This window comes from Drosophila bipectinata, chromosome 2L (assembly GCF_030179905.1).
Source record: "Drosophila bipectinata strain 14024-0381.07 chromosome 2L, DbipHiC1v2, whole genome shotgun sequence".
Lineage (NCBI taxonomy): Eukaryota > Metazoa > Arthropoda > Insecta > Diptera > Drosophilidae > Drosophila > Drosophila bipectinata.
In genome coordinates this window covers 3,154,148-3,172,496 of record NC_091736.1, presented here as the reverse complement: position 1 = coordinate 3,172,496, position 18,349 = coordinate 3,154,148, and the positions used below count along the sequence as shown (strand labels likewise).

At 40.0% G+C, this 18,349-nt stretch overlaps 2 protein-coding genes across 8 annotated transcripts; one reads left to right on the top strand and one right to left on the bottom strand.

Moving 5' to 3' along the window:
• Nucleotides 1–32: 32 nt before the first annotated feature.
• Nucleotides 33–1,281, bottom strand: SelT (selenoprotein T). Its single transcript, XM_017240079.3, has 2 exons — nt 1,056–1,281; nt 33–983 (listed from the first exon to the last, which is right to left on the bottom strand). The coding sequence occupies exons 1-2, from the start codon at nt 1,199–1,201 to the stop codon at nt 533–535; spliced, it is 597 nt and encodes a 198-aa protein (XP_017095568.1). The 5' UTR covers nt 1,202–1,281; the 3' UTR covers nt 33–532.
• Nucleotides 1,282–1,664: 383 nt separating this feature from the next.
• Rtnl1 (reticulon) lies at nt 1,665–17,629 on the top strand. 7 transcript variants are annotated; one of them, XM_017240072.3, is made up of 6 exons: nt 1,665–3,345; nt 7,311–7,346; nt 16,204–16,411; nt 16,477–16,685; nt 16,748–16,853; nt 16,916–17,629. In XM_017240072.3, exons 1-6 carry the CDS (start codon nt 2,226–2,228, stop codon nt 16,980–16,982), a joined length of 1,746 nt encoding a protein of 581 aa, XP_017095561.2. In that variant the 5' UTR covers nt 1,665–2,225; the 3' UTR covers nt 16,983–17,629. The 7 variants fall into 7 exon arrangements, with proteins under 7 accessions (XP_017095561.2, XP_017095562.2, XP_017095563.1 ...); XM_017240074.3 differs by lacking the exon at nt 1,665–3,345 and adding an exon at nt 6,715–6,847; XM_017240075.3 differs by lacking the exons at nt 1,665–3,345; nt 7,311–7,346 and adding exons at nt 11,290–11,390; nt 12,194–12,342.
• The last annotated feature ends 720 nt before the right edge of the window (nt 17,630–18,349 follow it).

Sequence of the window (18,349 nt, the reverse complement as noted above, 5' to 3'; positions counted from 1 at the left end):
AGCAAGATTCTTTGAATTTCAAACACATTAAGTTTTGGTTTTAAATCTGACGAGCGAATTTATTTTTATTACAATGTGAAAAAGGTTTTACATATCCGAATGTAATCAGTTTGCTCCTCCCACTAACAAGTAACATTACAAATCTCGTAAAGGCTAAGGAAGAGGTACATCTACACCGAGGCAGCACATAGTTTGATTGTAAACAGCTCTCCTACGGTAGATGTACCCCTGGGACCAGGACCCGGTAGCGAGTTGTTGTGTCCTTTATGTTCTTATCTATATGCTTTCGATATACACACGACTGGCGGCTACACAAAAACACAAATACAGTACACTTAAGCTTTTAAACGGAAACACAGGAATACAAAGTTACATTTGGTGTACAGTAGGCTAGAAGGTTTTTGGGTGAAACAGAGAGATACGGCTAACTAGGGTATATTGGGACAAGAGCCTATAGTTTTACAGAGGTTCAGAGCCGCATGGCTATTTGGTGTTGACCGGCTTCTGTTCCCGCCTCTTCCTTTGTCCACTATTATTTAACAAAGTCCGGATTCTCCTGAATCTTGTCGGTGAACTGCAGATGATTGTCGATGATCTGGAATAGGACCTCGGGCGCCGGAAACCGGCCCGTCTGCAATTTCGACCATACTGGCACGTCATTCAGTGTTATCTCAAACGCTCCCGATGAGATCAGCTGACCCTCGAGCATGTTGCCCAGAAAGAAAATCATCATGCACGCGTAAATCTTGTTTGACTGCAGGTGGCTCCACCAGCTGGGTGTGTTGATACCAAGGAATGTGAACGGACTAACTGCTGATACCACCGAAACAATAATGGTGATCTTCAAAGCAAAAATAATCTTGGATAGGTAATAGTTCAAGCCGGGAGGATCGTAATGGGCTCCCTGCACTTGGATCTGTGGGTACTTCTCGACCAAAATGTTAACGTAGTCCTCAAAGGCCTTGCGGTAGCCGCAGGAGTAGCTAAGGGGCGAGAAAAATACGTATGTTCAGAGTTCAATGTTTGATATGCTAATTACCCCGCATAATCCTCACCAGTAAAGAAAAGTCATCGTCGGCGCAATGTTTTGTCCTAATTTCGTGGCTGGTATCTCCTTGTCGCCCTCGCCGACCACCAGAGCGTATCCGGCACACAGGCATAGCACCAGCAAGGCAACATTTCTTCCAGTCAGGGTTTCCATTGTGTAGCTTATTTTAATTTTTTCTCAAATGTCGAACAGAATTGTTGTTCACACTTTGCTTTAGTGTTGGTAAACGCCAAAATTGACCATGTCCACGTTTCGGGGTGAATGAATAATGAATTCATGACCAATCTGGCAACATTTTTTTAAAATTAAAAATAATTTTAGATCCTATGTATTAACTAATTTAACTTTAATATTCAGTACCATTTTTTAAAACTATTCTTACTTTTATAGTCTCTTTAAAAAGATTTTTCAAAAAAAGATATTTAAGATATTTTCTAGAGGTACTAAGTTTTTTGCTCAATTAGCTGAGTCATTTTTAAAAGGAACTTTGTAAGAATAGAGTTTATAAATTGCCTTTAAGTACTATATTTAGGTAAAATAAGTTTTGTGTTAAAAAAAAAACATCATAGTTTTGAAAAGTATTTCATTCTTCATTTCACCTTTCTACTCAAAGTACCTTTCACATGGTACACAAATTGAAATCTGATATAAAGTGAAATAGTTTGTATATTTTAATAAAAAAAATATATTTAAAAGTTAAGAATCCTTCGTCCTGAGGAAGGGCGGGAATATACGAATTGTGCCCCAAAGAAGTTGGCTACTTTACCCCACTAAGAAGTGAGACCAGACGCGGATTGATTGTTTTGCCCGAAGAAAAGATCCCTCAGTGCAAGCACCACAACCTCCCAATCCCCCCCATGACCGCCCTAGCTTTAGCAGCCCTGTCTCTATAACAATTCAAAACGAGTGACCGAACCAACCGACGGCGCCGGACAAAACAAACGCTGAGTTTTAAACCAAATTCAACTTGAAACGAGCACGTAACGCACTCTGTTCGTTTTTTAAAATTTTAAGAGCCCCATCCAGCCGGCGGAATCAGCTGGTTAGCACATCGAAATTGTGTGCGTCTGTGAGAGAGAGCCGTCGCGTCCGTGTGTGTATGTGCGAGAGCCTTACCAAGGATACCCCAAGCAGCATCTGTGAAAATTGTTAATATCTTCCCCGAGCCCCCACGAAAATGGATATCAATTACTCTGAACTGAAGAAGGAGGCGGCGGCAGCCAGCGAGGATGTTTTCAACCGGGCCCAGAAGGCCTACGAGGACCTGGGATTGGCAGGAGACGCTGGCAATGTTAGTGGCGGCGCCCAGGACGACAATGCCCACACAGAGCATTACTTCGCCAACGAGCAAAAGAAACTGGACTTTGGTGACCCACAGGAGTTTGTCCAGCGCATGTCTGCCGGCGCCAAGGAGGCCCAGGAGCTGCTGGAGGCCAAGTTCGCCAAGAAGGCGGATGACTTTGACGATTTCCTGAGCGATGCCAGCAAGGATGTAAAGCAGAGCATTGGCGGCCTAACCACTGACTTCATGAACGCCGAGAGGGGACTGTTCTCAGCTCCTCTAGCTCAGTTTTCAGAAACCGCTGCAGCTCCAGCTCCCGTGGAAGCTTCTGCTCCGGCACTAGAAAAAGCTGCAGCTTTTGCTCCAGCCACAGCTCCAGCATCGGCTCCTGTTGAAGAGGATCTTTTGGGCAGCTTCAGTGACAAGCCATCGGCACCGCTCCAATCCTTCCAGCCCACATCTAATTTCTACGATGACGATGACGACGATTTCTCGGGCAAGCCACCTGCCCCGGCTGCCCCTGCTCCCGTTTCCGCTGCTGCTCCGTTTACCGCCAACAAGGACTCTGACACCGAATCGCCGTCCGTATCTTACACTCCGTCGCCGGCTAAGAAACCCGTTGTGGATGCTCTGAAGGAGCAGGACAACGAGAAGTTCATCTCATCGGAGGACCTGCTCAGCGATTTCAAGGATGAGCGCACAGCCACTCCCCCAGCGGTGGCACCTGTTACAGTGCCAGCTCCAGTTCCGGCAGCTGCTCCTGCTCCGAAGCCCGTACCGGTTCCAGTGGCTGCTCCCGTTTCAGCAGCCGCTTTGGTAACCGATCTGGATGATGACGAGGACTTTAAGCCAAGTGTCCAAACGGCTCCCAAAGCCGAACCGAAACCGGAACCGCCCAAAGCCAAGGAGGAACCGCCCAAGCCGAAGGTGGCTCCGCCCCCAGTGCCAGTCGCTTCGTCGCAGCCGCAGCCAAAGATTGTGTCGGTGGAGGAGATCTTCTACAAATACGGACTAGGTATGTGGTAACCAACATTGAAATTTAATTTTTAGAATGTGCTTTCGTTGAGTTTTTTAATTAATTTGTTGTGCTGTCGTCATTAGAGTATCGTTTGCTGTTTATTTTCGAGTCCTCCTGCGACCGCACCTTGCATCCCACCTATCCTGACCCCTTTTCCCTAGGTCGTCGTTCCCGCTCCCCTCTGGTGGGTTAGTCACTCGCCGTTCTCTTTTGCGTTAGTAGTGGTTTTTTTTCTGACTCTGCCATGATGTCATCGGCTCTGGAGGTTCTCTTATTAAATATATTTCGTATCGCGCACCAGAGTAATCCGATATCTCTAGAAAGACTCTTAGGGTCTCTATCTTTATGGTTGTAAAACGTTTGTTAAACAAACATCAGCCTCTTTCCCGGCAATCTTGTAGTTTTTCAAAAGTTTTTCCTTTTTTTTTTTGCAAATCGATCGTCATCGTCATTGGATGGGGCGCGTGATTCACGCTCATTTGAATGCCGGCTGGGCAAGTGAACAGAAATATATATATGATTATGTTGTTGTCAGTAAATACAGTGAAACAACTGTATGAAGATAGTGGTTATTTTAAAGGAATAATAGCTCTTAAATTAATAATTTAAAGAAAGACTTTATTTAATTTAAAATGATCATAAGTTAGTTATTAAAAATAATATTAAATAATACGATATTAAAATAAAATAGCTCCTTAATATGAAAGTTCTAAAATGAACACAAATGCACCGTTAAAAAATGAACGTTCATTGAAGAGAGATAGAATGAAAATGAACTTCAAATACCGAGACATCTCTCTACATCTATATCTCATATCCGTCATAAGGCTTTTCTGGAACTTACTAACGTAGTTTCACAATTTCCAAGATATTTCACCGGCATGAATCAGCTGCTCCACTGCCTCCCATTTTCTTTCCCCCCTCCCCATTATAAAATCTTTGACTCAACCCGTAGTGTCTACGTTCATTGACGTATACCCCCGTTCATATTTCATTATAATTCTTTTTTTTTTCTGTTTTAAATTCGTTTACGTTTTAGAGCTGTGGATGGCTATTAAAGCAATTTGCGGGACTGTCTGGGCAGCTCAACAATAATAATTTATTGTTGCGTTGTTACATTCTGTTACTATTTTGTAACCAGCTGGCGGCGCTACTACTTTTCGACAGCCCCTCTCAGTGGGCTTATTTGAGCCATTGGATTATCCAATCTAGGGTCCCTAGTGCTCTTGAAATCTCGTTCTACACTACAAGAAATGTAGTAAACAAAGTGGGGTTTAGATTTTCAAAAAAAAGATTTCATGTTTCTAGAAAGTTTTGTTTATATTTCCATACCCCCGTCTGCGGAAAAACATTTTCCAATTAGCCATTTTCATCGACGCTTTTCATGGCTGCGGTCTATAGTCTGGGTGCATCCCTTTTGTGCGATTATGCGGCTATTTTTATTACAAGAACACACATACAATATTTTACTTATTTTTCCTTTGTTTTCGCTGCGCTTTTGTCTTTCAATTTGCCATTGATTTCATTTTGGATTCTTCCGCTCTTCTGGAGCTTAGCATCCAATCTTTGCAGCTTATCTTCTCTGCTTTATCGCCCTCTGAAGCCCCCATGACTTTAGTTTGCTGGCAACTTTAATATCGGCACATTGACTATATTTCTATTTTTAATATAATTTTGCGTATGTGATTTAATTATTCCAGAATCATACAAACATTGTTTATTACTCAATTTTTTTCTTGTGTTATCTTTGTGGTTTAAATTGTATATTTTTGTGGGTTAATTGCATCTCCCATCATCTCCCACGCTGCTGAAATGTCTCGAGTGTGGGGGGAATTTCTTTTTTTGGAATCGAAACACATGGCATTGGATGAACTTGATGAATTGATTTTTATTGGAAAGGTTACTTAACGTGGATAGTAATTGGAAAATCTATAAAAAGAAAATAGCCTTCTTATAAAATAATAATATAAACATGTTCCCTATATAGGCCAAGTTTACTTTTTGTTTATTTCTAGTATTTAAATAGTTTATTTATTACTTCCCAAATAAAATCTTTAGTTTATTGAGGAAACTAGCCAACAGTTCTATAAATAATCCCACATTTAAATAAAAAATATATCTTAATTAGCATAGAAGTTCCTGGAAAGTCTTGTAAATATTTTAGTATTATTTTATCCTCACTCTCAGCCAATATCGATTTCATCTGGCCCAAGAACTGGGCTAAGACCACCAAAAAACTTTGCCGATTTGGCAGCCCATATGGTATGCGTCAAGCTCATTTCTCATACATACCATAACTTGGCCAAAATGCGCAGATATTTGGCAACTAAAAGTAGAACAATACTTTCAAAGGTGGCTAAATGGAAAATGCGTTTCCGAGTGCCAGTTGATTGATTTCCTAACCAATTTTTTTTTTGAAAACCACACGCAACCAAAGGGCGGGGTCCCAGAAGAAGGAGGCGGAGGCTAACACACACACACACTAACATATCTGTGGTGGCAATAGCAACAGCATCTGCAACTTGGTTGCACCACCGCCCCACCCGAAACTTGTCTGGTAATTTCCGGCCCACTTAGTGGGTGGCACATAAAAACAAAATACAGTGTTGAGGGGGGGAGGAGGCGATGCACATGCGCCGTAAGCTAGTCTCCACTCTCCAGTCTCCAGCGACAGGTCAGCTGCATTAGGTGAAATCGATGGCCCCAGGCTGGGCATACCAGAGCTTTTCTCAACTCTCGTAGACGGCGAAGGAGACAAAGTTCAGGGCTAAGCGGGGTTGCTCAACTGTGCCAGTCTTGCGGGTGGCCGCCTCTCATTTATTTGGAGACACCTCTGGCTCTGCAGTAGGGCTACAGTGAAGTCTCAATAGGAAAGTATAGGGAAAAAATTTAGGAAAATAATGTGGATAATATATGAAATGTATAATATTTATCGAACTTCCAATAGGAACTATATTTTTACCCAAAACTGTATTATATTTTAGGGGTTCAAGCTTCAGTCAGGCCCATCTGTTGGTCCAAAGTGGGCACAGTGGGGGGCATAAGTTTCTCTCTTTTTTTTCTGGACTCATCACTTCTCTCGGCGCCGCCGCTCTGGCTTTAGGGTTGTCCTTTTTCGCGCGGGGGGGCATCCGACTCCTCAGCCTGGCCCATGGTCTATGAAGCTTTTCCTGATACGTTTCAGTCTCTATACGCGTCGTGGAGCTGCCACACGGAAGTGAAAAATTCTAAAATAGCGTAATACCGTAACGTCGTAATACCGTTCTCCCATTCTCATTTCTCTCTTTCTGCGTTGTGCTTTTGTTAACGAAAACAATCGAACAAGACGGGAAAAACCCCAAAAAAAAAATATACATATAATATCAAATTTCAGTGACGAGAAAATAGTGTTTTTTTGAAGAAAAAATAAAATAATCATAAGTAATGGCTACAATTGGCGAAACCGGTCAGAATGGTGTGTGCAAACAGCGCCCCCTGATTTGCTCCATCCTCGATCCTAGTAAGTGGCACTCGCATTAAAAATGAAATTACCCCAATACCGAAAACTCACCCCGAAAACCCCCCCTCTTCCAATTGGAAAATAAACTAAGAAAAAAACAACAAAACTAACCTCTGACAACTGTGGGGTGTGGGAGTAGTCTATAAATTAAGGATTGTATAATTTGTGTATATGTGGAATGTGGTTCTATGTCCTTGCTTTCCTTTACTATTATTTCCTCCTTTTAATTAAATTTTATTTTTAATATAATGCTTTCTATTTGCCTTCTTTGAGTTGCTTGAACTGCTTTACCAAATAAGAGTCTATTGTACTGCTTTTGCAACGCCCTAGTATGCGCTTTTAATTTTTACAACACCGCCTGTGCACGCCATATAATACTATTCCTTTTATTTTTATTGTCTTTTTCTGCACCTCGACTAACCGCTAACTAACGAAAATCAATATATCAATCGCCTATTTACAGATGCCTGGTTCAAGCCCGAACGTTTGCACCCGCAAGGTAAGTTCAGTTGTTCTAAAACTGTGCCGCGAACCCAGCTTGACCAAAAAAAAACGCTAACCGTTTTAACTGTAAATTCAACTGTAACTGTACAAATCTCATAGCAATGGTCGTCTGTCAATATGCGTTATGATGTCATCGAGCCAGCCACCCCCTTAGCTGGGTGTCCTTTTGTTATTATTGTTTTGGTTTTGCTCTCCTTTTGGTTTTCATTTTTTTTGGTTTTTGTGTTAAGCCTTCATACAAGTATGCCAAGCTTTGTGCTTCCGCTGCTCTCCTTGTTGTTGTTGTTGTGATTGGCATAATATGCACTTGCTAGGCAAGCAGTGCCCCCGAAAGTATGCCACATTATTCCGCATATCCTTTCGAGGGCCATGCATTGTCTTTTCTTTTATTTGCCCAGCTATGACATGTATTATAATACATAAATCTTTTTGTTTTAAACTTTTGTGGATATGAGGGTACTATTATGTATATATTTTATATCCTTAATTGAGCTTTAATACTAAAAAAAAATGCATAGCCTTTCATCATATTTCCCTTTAAGCTAAGCTTTAAAATTGATTTTTTAAAAGAGGGTGACTAACAAATAATTTGCATTTCTCACTGCACCCTGGGCCACCTGAATTACCCACCCTGCCTCCTTTCAACGACTCCACACTTCCGTTACCACTCTCCAGTTGGCTGCAAGTCCAGTCGGATTGCAATTAGCCGTCGCTTGATATAGTTCAGTTACCCCCCGAGCCAGCCAGCCAGCCAGCCAGCCATCCAGCCAGCCAAACGTTTTGCACTGAAGCGGTGAGCGTTAAGAGTGGTAACCGTAATCGGATCGCATGCTAAGTCAGGCCAACAAAAACCAGCACAAAATACAGGGGTACAGTGAAGGCTCACTATTGTGGGAAATTATAAAGGCAGATATTAGAGGAATAAATGGTTTACAAGAGGAATAATCCTTTTTCCATTTAAGTTAAGAAATTCCTTATGTTTTTATATTATTCTGTACTTATTCTATAGTATTATTACGTCCTTAAATTGCAACCTGATATGCCGCCAGAGAAGCGGGGAATAGGGTGAGGGTCTCTCGCATGCAACTTGAGCTTCAGTCCAACCGACGCTCCCAACATGCACTTTCTATTGATGCCTTAGATTAGATGGCTGTATTACTTACCTAGTATACGTTTCATTATCAGTTTGTGGCTATTAAAAATCACTCCCTCTAGTTGTGACTAATTCGCATTGAATTTAGATTGCGTCAGCCCTACCTGAGCTTCGTATTTAATAAAAATAGTCATGAACTACTCACTCTATAATCATGCACTTGGTCATGGAGCCTATTTTAGACTTTGGTATTAAATATTAAGATTATAAAGTAGACGTATTATAAACTATGACTTGAGACTTTCGTTTAAAATAATTTCCAACTTCAAAGCGGTATTTTTCTGCCCAGCAGCCACTCCCAAGAAAGGTTCTCTCTCCTATTTATTGGCCTAAATGTAATTTGCTCGAGTGGCCAGACATGAACCTGTGGCTTCAATGCTTTTTCCTCCATCTCCTCTCAAGTCCAATGCCCAATTTGGACATGGCCAAGAGCTTATGTAGGTACCGCTTGCTGTGGACTGCCCACTGCGGACTGGCACTCGACTACTCATTCAATCGAATCAGTCAGTCAGGGAGTCGTCGGCCCACATTACCATTCCAGACTTGGCCATAAAGGAAAGCCAACCAAGCGCTCTACGACGTCTGGTGAATGTAAAACTGTAAATTAAAAATTTATGTTCTTTTCCGTAATTAGTCTGGCGTTAAGTTGGGTGATTAATCATCACTAGTGTTTTAATTTATGGATTAAATAGAATATATTCCATATGAACTGATAGTATTTTTCTATACTTATCTACCGGTTTCTTTATCTATTTAATATTATTCTCTTTTTCTTACTGCCAAAATCTAGAATGAGTAACGGCCAAAAGAGAAATGCTTACGTGCCTCGTATACGACAAGTCTTCTTGTTCAAACCTACATATACATAAGTATATATAGTTCCAGCCAGAATCGATTAGATCATCACCGGCATTTTTTCTTTCCTTTCGCTAATTTTGTGCCAAAAAAAAACTATGAATATGCGAATAATTTGCATTCAAGTGCAAAAAGCTATATACATAAGCAGCGAACCACAAATAACAATGATAAGCCGGTTAGAAATTACTTAATTCCACGGGTCGAGATAACTTGTCTGCATTGCAAAGCAATAAGAAGTCGAAGATAACAAACGCCCAAGTCATACGCCAAAAAAAAGCTTTCTAATTTATCAGTAGCTGACGTCAGATCTTATCGGCGAAATATCAGATTCATTTTTAAATGCAAAATTTGAATCGAGCGCTTTCTTCCAAGCAGTGCACACTGCTTCAAACAAGCAGTTTGGGGGGAATATTTTAAAGCTTGCTATTTACCTGACAAGATACAGTTAACCTTGAATCTGCGGTGTGAGAGCAAACTTGAGTGAAATAGCAGCTCCAAGTGTCATTGTTTATGGCTCTCAGAAATGAAAAGCTGCCTTTTCTATCTCACCGCTCATTCATTGCCGTTCTCCGCCGCCCGTCCAGTGCTCCACCTGTGTACAGTGTACACCCCTCGTTCTTCTCCCGGCCGTTGGATGCTGTCTGCCCGGCCGGCGTCAACGTCAAAAGAGACGACTCTCGTTCTCGCAGTTGCCTGCTAATTTTAGCCTTTTAGCTAAGTATTTCAGCCATTTGTCGGCGTTGTTTCTTTTGTTGCCTACCGTGCGGTTTAACATTTAAAGATTACGCCGTAGGCTGCACAGGGCGGTCAAGCAGTTGAACTAGAAATCGAATTCTAGATTCTGGTACAGTGATCATTCCCTTTATTGAACCTTGGTTGGCAAAACTATATACTAGCAGCATCCCTGACTAGGCCTATCTGTACCTGATCGGTTATCGGCTTAGGATACAGCACCTTACTTCAATCCTTTGTTGCCTTCTCACCTTTCCTCTTACCTGTTTTTTGGCTTGCAGAGACATGATCGAAGGAATCGCAGTTTTCTACCTAAATTGCAGTTGTCTGCGTGTGTGTGTGTTTAGGCGACAACTACATTAACAAATGCGTGCTCCCTGATAATAAAAACACGCAGCCATGCGCACCGGTGCCCACCTTTTCTCACTTTTATTCCAGAGATCAGACATCTGTATCTGGCTCTCTCACCTACCCAGGTACTCTCTCTCTCTTGATGCTGTTATTTGCAATTCGCCATAAACAGAGGTAGGCCCTCGGACCCCGTTCCTGTCCCTTTCCCTTTTCTCTACAGCAGTTGTCAAAATAATAGTGCTGACAGAAAGAAACTAATTAGCTGAAAGTGTTTAAATAAACAATAATTACAAAACGCGATTCGAGAGTTCAAGCTCATGGTCATAGTACAAAAGGTCTAAGTCAATATTGGCTACCAAATATTTACATACACTAGAGTTGGGAATGATCTTAGTTATCAAACTTATAATCTGAATAATTAGTTCTAAGCTTCAGATGTAATTTTAAATAAATTCAGAATATACTTCATTAATTTTTAAAATAATTATCTGAATACATATTATATGAGGGGGGTCCATCTATAACCCCTCTTTTAGGGGTTTCTATTCAAATAATGAAGATGTTTAATATTCCTCCTAAAATTCCTATAATTTTAATAATAGAACTACAACAAAGTATGGTATTAAAAACAAAAACCCGAAAATATTTAAAAGTTTGGCAATCATGCTTAAACTAGCAAAATCACATTCCCAGCATTGTCATCCTGTGACTCAACCAACAGTTTATGTCAAGTATGTGGCTGCTATAGCGTTGACCGCAACTGTCCGATGAGTGGGTACCTGCGTGTGTGTTGTTGTTGTACGTCGGGCCGAGTGTCGCTTCGCCCTGCGTCGAGCTGAGCGCATCTGAAATTAATTGTAGTTTAGTTCGAGTACGGACTTTGTAAACGCCACATTGCCACAGAGAGTCAGTCGATCGAGAAGCGCGACAACGAAAACGAGATCGGTAATTTGGTTCTTGCCCCAGAGTGCGTGTGTGATTTCAAGTGTGTGTTCGTGTGTGTGTGTGGCATGCCACAGATTGTTGTCAGCTGTTTGAACTCTTCGGGTGACCTGCACTTGCAGCTGACAGAAAACACAAATCTGCGACTTTGCCATTGTCGAGGCATTTAATTTTTGTTCCCTCCCCCCAAACCCGGTATCCCGGTATCTGCGGAATTTTTCGTGTACGGATACTAGTTCTAATTATATAACTTGGATAGGTGCCCTAACGCTGGCGATATATGTAAATGAGGAAAACAGTGATCTTTCGAAGAATACATAGTGTTTATATTTACATATATCTAGAGAATAAAGTCAATGTCTAATTTCTAAGTAAAGTCTAGAGAACTAAAACTATCTTTTATAGTCGGTGACACCTGTAAAGCTTTGCGGTTATAGCCATAAAATAAATAAATTAAAAGTGAATGAAAAAATATTAATCCTATCTTATTATCTAGCCCCGTTGACGGGAGCCACTTTCCATATCAGTTCCGCCAGTGATTCCGCCGATTGCCAGCCGAGGGCGAGGAACTTTCAACAGAGTTCCTATGTATGAGGGTACTTCTAGGTACACATACGTATACACAGCTATCGCTCGTCTAGGTCGGATCCGATTGGGTTGGGGACTGGGAACCGCGAAACGATTCTCGTATCCGTCAGTTCTACGAAAACGGTTAATGCCCGCCGCTGCATTCGCATTTCCTCGATCCGTGAACCGCACCGCAGAACTTTCGCTTAATCTCGATTCTTTTCGACTTTCTCTTGCAGTCGTATAGGGTGGAAAGCTTTTGTGATTTATAATACCGTCTATAATTGTAATTAAATAACAAGAAACATGGCTGAGGGTCTGGAAGCACTCAAGGGTCTGCTGCAATCGCTGGGCGAACTTAAAGATTTGCCTCTCAACCGCGAGTCGTGTAAGTAACAAAAAAAAGATACAAAAATTAACAAAGAATTGATGGATTATTTGTGAAAATATGAGGGCCAGGCCACATGGCCTAAAGAATTTCCCTTGGGTGGGAAATTTCTTTTATTTTCGCGCCACTCTCTTCCGCTCGCTCTTTATCACACTCTCGGTTCGTGCGTTGTTTCTAATTGCAGCTATAATTTATTTATAAATATTCTTTTTTGTGACTTTTAAGAAATGTTCACAAGACTAGAAAATCTTGTATAAATGTTTCGTTTTTAAAGGCTATTTTAAAGAATAATATGAAATTTTGTTTTAAGTTTTTATATAATTATAGATAACATTTTTATAAAGAATTTCTTTGATATCAAGACTTTTTTAAAATAAAATATTTTTCCTTATCAGGTCCCCATATTCCCGTTAGTAACAATTTTCTCTAGGGACTTGTTTAAGGTTTTTTTTTAATAAATGTTTATTTATTTTCGGATATGTTTATTTTTTTGTTACGTATTCCCTTTAATTGTTTATTAACATATGTATGTGGCTTATGCAATTTGGGAGGCTTTCTGACAATGTCAGGTGCACAAAATAAACATATTCAAGTGTTGAGTGTATTTGGCGAGCATTTGGGAATTATGTCAGCCAAACAACCGAGAATTTCTATAGCCGTCTCCCCAACATATGATATCATTTGAAGCACAGCTTACTCATTCAAACGCGCCAAAATAAGAAAAAAAAAGCGATTGGGGTTGGACGCGAGTGATGGTTGGGGAATTGGGGATGATGTCACTATACCCGCATTCACATTTCACCAAAACGCAGTTTTCTTGCCTATTGCGTTCTTGAGCCGGCTGTGAAAATGCATTCCACTCACGTGTCACAGTCCACAATGGCTCTCAAACTGCAGTAGCTAAGCAGTGCATTGACCCACTCCAAGCACAGCCCTTATCTCCCATCGTTTATTTCCATGGTTTTGGAGTGTAAACTTAATTTATTGATTTACATTTTATAGTTTTCATAGCTTGTCACGCTCCGAAGCCATGATTCACATTTAACCGCAGTCCGCAATACGCCAACAACCCCACCCCCGATACGTCACACAACGCTAAGCGGCTACGTTGCGGTCCAATCTTCAGTCTTCGGCTGGAGAGTCTTCGGCGAATCGCGAATCCAAGTTCGTGGCTGAGGTTGACACGTTTGCTGACATTTGTATAAATCCCCCCAGACCCCACACCCCCTACCCAAACATAGTTGTTGTTGTTGTTAATGCGCGTTATCTTTTACTTTCAATGTGGATCGTCGACGCACTCTCTCTCTCTCTCTCAGCTCACTCCCACTCAAGCTCTTTGGTGGAGCAGCTTTGCTCTTTTTCCACTTTCAGAGCACAGTGGAATTTGAATGTGAATTTAATTAAATATTTAACATCAAAAATACGAAACTAACTAAAACTATTTAAAGACTTTAAATGATAATTTTTAAGATTATCTAATTAAGTTTATTTTTTTAAGCCAGTTGTTTAAAATGTCCTATTGTTTTCGATCGACCCCACTATGAACTGCTTGACGCTCTCCCACTGCTTCTTTCCTTCCTGAAAACTTGTTTGCTGACACTCTCCCGCCATCTCTTTCCCGCAGTGCCCCAACGCAGCCCAATTGGGGAGCTCAAATTATATTTCTGCTCAAACTTCTTCCAGAGCTCGTGTCGGACGGTCGGCTGAATCGTCTCTCCTGAGCGTGTGTTTGTGTTTTGTGTGCGCCTGTGTATTAACTAAATTTCCGCGCTGTAATTAAGCCTAGACACGCAAACTCCCACTACTCCACCTTGCATACATTTTGGCGCCAAGCTAGTTACCGTTAAAAAAAAAAAACTTAAAAAAATGGCAGGCGGCAGCAAACGCTATTCACGCAACAATTCCAACGGCAACTTCCAGCCCCTGCCCGAGCGCGGACCAGGTAATCTCCCGTTTCCGTTATCACCACCTATGTACCTGGCTGGCTGGTCCACGTTGTCCACTTTTGGTTTAAGTCCCAGCGACAGCGCCAAGCGACAACCTCTTGGTGTCTTATCTTCGGGGGTCGTGGAATAAAAATATATATTTATTGACTGCGCGGCAGTGATTGCTGCCAACGTCAGCAGAGCAGCGTCAGCAGCGCCAACGTGGCCAATATAACTAAAAAAAAAATCAAAGAAACCTGACCAATAATCCAGTCTAGTCCACCTTTTTTTTTTACATTTACTTTTAGTTGCTAATAATTTTTAATGTATTATCTTTTAAAATAATTTTCTTGCCACGTTGTGAAGTGCAGTTGGTAACCAAAATCCGGCTCATCATCAAAATTCCAGCTTGGATTGGCAATTTTCAAAATAAATTAATAATATACTAGCGTAGTAGACAACGTGGGTTATCAGCTCCCAGTCTGAGGTCTTATCTATGCACTTTTTTTATGGTTTTTTTTTTGCAAAATTACGACACTGGTCGTGGCTGTTTTTTTGTGGCAAGAAGAAGCTGCACTTCACTTTCGACCAAAACTAGTTTCAAGGCAAAAACAAACCAGTTTTTAGGTCCACCAGTTGCAATTGTAACGAAGATCTTCGATTCAATTGATAGGCTGGGGGAACTTTCTCCCGGCGAGAGAGCTTTCTCAGATACTCTAACCCAGTTAAGGGTCTTCTGTCGACTGCCATCTCATCACCCATTGTCTCCTTTCTAATTTATTTTCCACTATATTTACATAATCCCAGTCAAATCGTGTCTCTGGCCTGGCAACTCGAACCCCAAAAGTATCTAACCAGTTTTTTAGACTAGTCTGGGTATCTAGTATCTTGTATCTATTTGTTTAGCTGTGTTCTATATACACAAGGATGCTATTTAAAGTTTTTAGATTGAGACTCTTATCTTTAACCATTATTATTGGGTTGTATAGATTTCTTATCAATTAACAAATTATGATACCATAAACGGTAGCTATTTTTTTAATGATTCTCCCCGAGATTTAAACACTTGAAGTGTATTTATTTATAGAATCTCTATCCGTTCTAGTATCTAAATTGGGTTAACTCGAAACGGCGCCGGGCAATGACTTCTTATCGTTAAATCCCATAGCCCCTAGCCACGATGAAAGTGAATAATGATGGCAAACATATAGCAAACATGGATAATAGAGAGGTGTTTACGTCAGCCTATGTATCCGAGAGATACATTCCCTACCTGGGGCTGGACAACTGCTGGCATTTCAATCGATTCTCGAGGCGTGTTTCAATCCATTTCCGTTTTTATCCACTCATTCAGACACTCTCTTGGCCATTAGTGGTTCTCTTAGTCGGTATATTTCTCTTTTGTTTTCCGGCTGGGTCCGGAAAATCTAAACTTTTCCTCTAGCCTCCTAGCCTCTAGCTCTAGCCATGGCCAGCAGACGCCAAAAAATAATATTTCGCCGCTAGTGTGTAGGAACTTGGCAACGAAAGTCAAACGTCGCGTAGAACGAACCGCAAGAAAAAATGTCGAACGAATTGTGTGAGTTTTTTGGGGGCATGGGGGCATAGGGGCATAGGATTTTAGAATAATATGAAAAGCTTAGTTGCATGCTGTTCAACAAATGCCATCCCGATAATTACCACCTAAGCATATGGGCTCGAGGTGCTTGAATCTACAAACATCTGCAAGATACGAGAGCACAGATTCATCTATTTATCTCATAGATTGCATAATTGCCGCTGCCAGAAAAGATAGAAATACATACATATATGCATATACATATGTATGCGTGTGCTTTTTGGTAGAAAGTCTACAATATCTTGTCTTTTTTTTTATAATTTTTATGAATTTATAGAACTCTAGCTAATTGGATATATGATTTTTAAATATTTCCAGTGGAATCCCTCATCTACTGGCGCGATGTGAAAAAATCCGGCATTGTTTTCGGCGCCGGACTGATCACACTTTTGGCCATTTCCAGCTTCTCGGTGATCAGCGTGTTCGCCTACTTGTCGCTCCTCACCTTGTTCGGCACGGTGGCATTCAGAATCTACAAATCGGTGACACAGGCCGTTCAAAAGACAAACGATGGACATCCCTTCAAGTGAGTGTTCTGAGAAATTAAATTTCTATTTAAATATATTTATAATATATTTCTTGTAATATTAGGGAATACTTGGATCTGGATCTTACACTGTCGCAGGAGAAGGTCCAGAACATTGCCGGCGTGGCTGTGGCACATATCAATGGCTTTGTGGCTGAGCTGAGGCGCCTGTTTCTGGTTGAGGATCTCATCGACTCGATCAAGTTTGGTGTCATTCTGTGGGTCTTCACCTACATTGGCGCCTGGTTCAATGGCATGACTCTGGTTCTCTTGGGTAGGTTTTTTAATTAACAATTTAATTAACTAAAATATTAATTAATTCTTCTATTTAAACAGCCTTCGTCTCGCTGTTTACCTTGCCCAAGGTCTACGAGAACAACAAGCAATCGATCGACACCTACTTGGATTTGGTGCGCAGCAAATTGACAGAAATCACCGACAAGTATGTTTTTAATAATTATTTAAAAAATATCAATAATTATAATTATTTATGTTTTTCTGCAGGATCCGAGTGGCCATCCCCATTGGCAAGAATAAGCCCGTGGCCGCCGAGTCGGAGAAGGACAAGTAAAACCGCACTAGCTACAGAAACAACAATATTAAAACATGTTTATTTATTTATTAAGCATTATTTGAATGGTTTTAATATTCATCCAGGCATTAAATAAATAACAAATCTAGCAGCAATCTTTACATATTAACTGTATAATTGCAATCTACAATACATGAACCGATAATTGTAAATCAAATTTAATGAGATCTAATTAAAACTAAAAAAAAAAGAAACCACTTATCAAACCACAGCTCGTAGCAGTTTAAACATTGTCCAAGTGTCTTTAAGTTTTTAAACGAACGAAACAAACATACATATATTAAAAAAAAAAATCATCAAAGCAAATAAAAGAGTGAAATGTGAAGGAAATTAAATAACAACAAAAAATTATACATAGACGCAGCAATGCAATTTAAATAATTTTCAATTCTGAGTTCCAGTAATTTCCAATTTTTAAATCAAACTACCATCATAACGATTTATAAAATTTTTTCTTAGTTTTCATTGTGACCTTTTTTTAATTAATTCTTTGCTTTAGTTTTAGTTTTACTATTTTGTTGATTTTTTTGTATAAAACAACAAGAACAAGAACTAAGATTACTCTTAAAAGAAAAACAAACAAGAAAAAATGAAATAAAAAAAAAATGAAGTAAAAAAATCCACAACTAATGATTTTTGTGTTTTCTAGCATTTTTAACAAAAAAGAGAAACAAACAAAAATATTTATACACTAATATATAATTAAGCTGATCCCCATAAGACATTAGACTTTCGTCCGACAGCTGCAACTTCATCTCGTAACCCATATGGTGGCCTACAAAAATGTTGGACCAAAACATCATCATAACACTCTGCTGTGAGAGGCTTTAAGTTGTCCTTTTTTGTTCAATATGTTGCGCCTGACCCCAAACATTAATCATCAAAATCATATATCGCGTAAATCATAAAAGTAACAAAGAATTTCAAACAGCTTTACAGCTTTGTTTCAAAAAATAAATGGCCTTGTTTCATATTGTACAATTAAGTTGTAAGCATTTTTACACGAAAATTAAATCAAATATTTAAATGGAAATTTATTTGAGGCACGCATACACGCATCATCTTAAATTTTTAGCTTAAAATGTTCATTACTATTATGGTATAAATGTAACTCTTTGTTGCTTAATTGTTGAACAAACTTTACGTTTGAATTGCGAACATGTTCGTGCATGTGTACCGCGGGTACAGTTTATCCCCATTAATGTATGTACTCTAGGCGTTCTTCTAAACCAGACTATATACCGATAGATATTTTTGCAAATTAATACACTTTGAAATATAATGTATATGTATACAAAATGTAAGTGGGAAAAAAAAACAAAATAACTAAGACATCGCCTGAAGAA

What these genes read in the sequence shown, in the direction of transcription:
- SelT (XM_017240079.3), bottom strand. Translation starts at nt 1,201, where the DNA reads ATGGAAACCCTGACTGGAAGAAATGTTGCCTTGCTGGTGCTATGCCTG. An exon ending in ACGATGACTTTTCTTTACTG is followed by an intron (nt 984 to 1,055) that starts GTGAGGATTATG and finishes CTCGCCCCTTAG; the next exon opens with CTACTCCTGCGGCTACCGCA.
- Rtnl1 (XM_017240072.3), top strand. Translation starts at nt 2,226, where the DNA reads ATGGATATCAATTACTCTGAACTGAAGAAGGAGGCGGCGGCAGCCAGC. An exon ending in CGAACGTTTGCACCCGCAAG is followed by an intron (nt 7,347 to 16,203) that starts GTAAGTTCAGTT and finishes AAATATTTCCAG; the next exon opens with TGGAATCCCTCATCTACTGG. An exon ending in AACGATGGACATCCCTTCAA is followed by an intron (nt 16,412 to 16,476) that starts GTGAGTGTTCTG and finishes TTGTAATATTAG; the next exon opens with GGAATACTTGGATCTGGATC.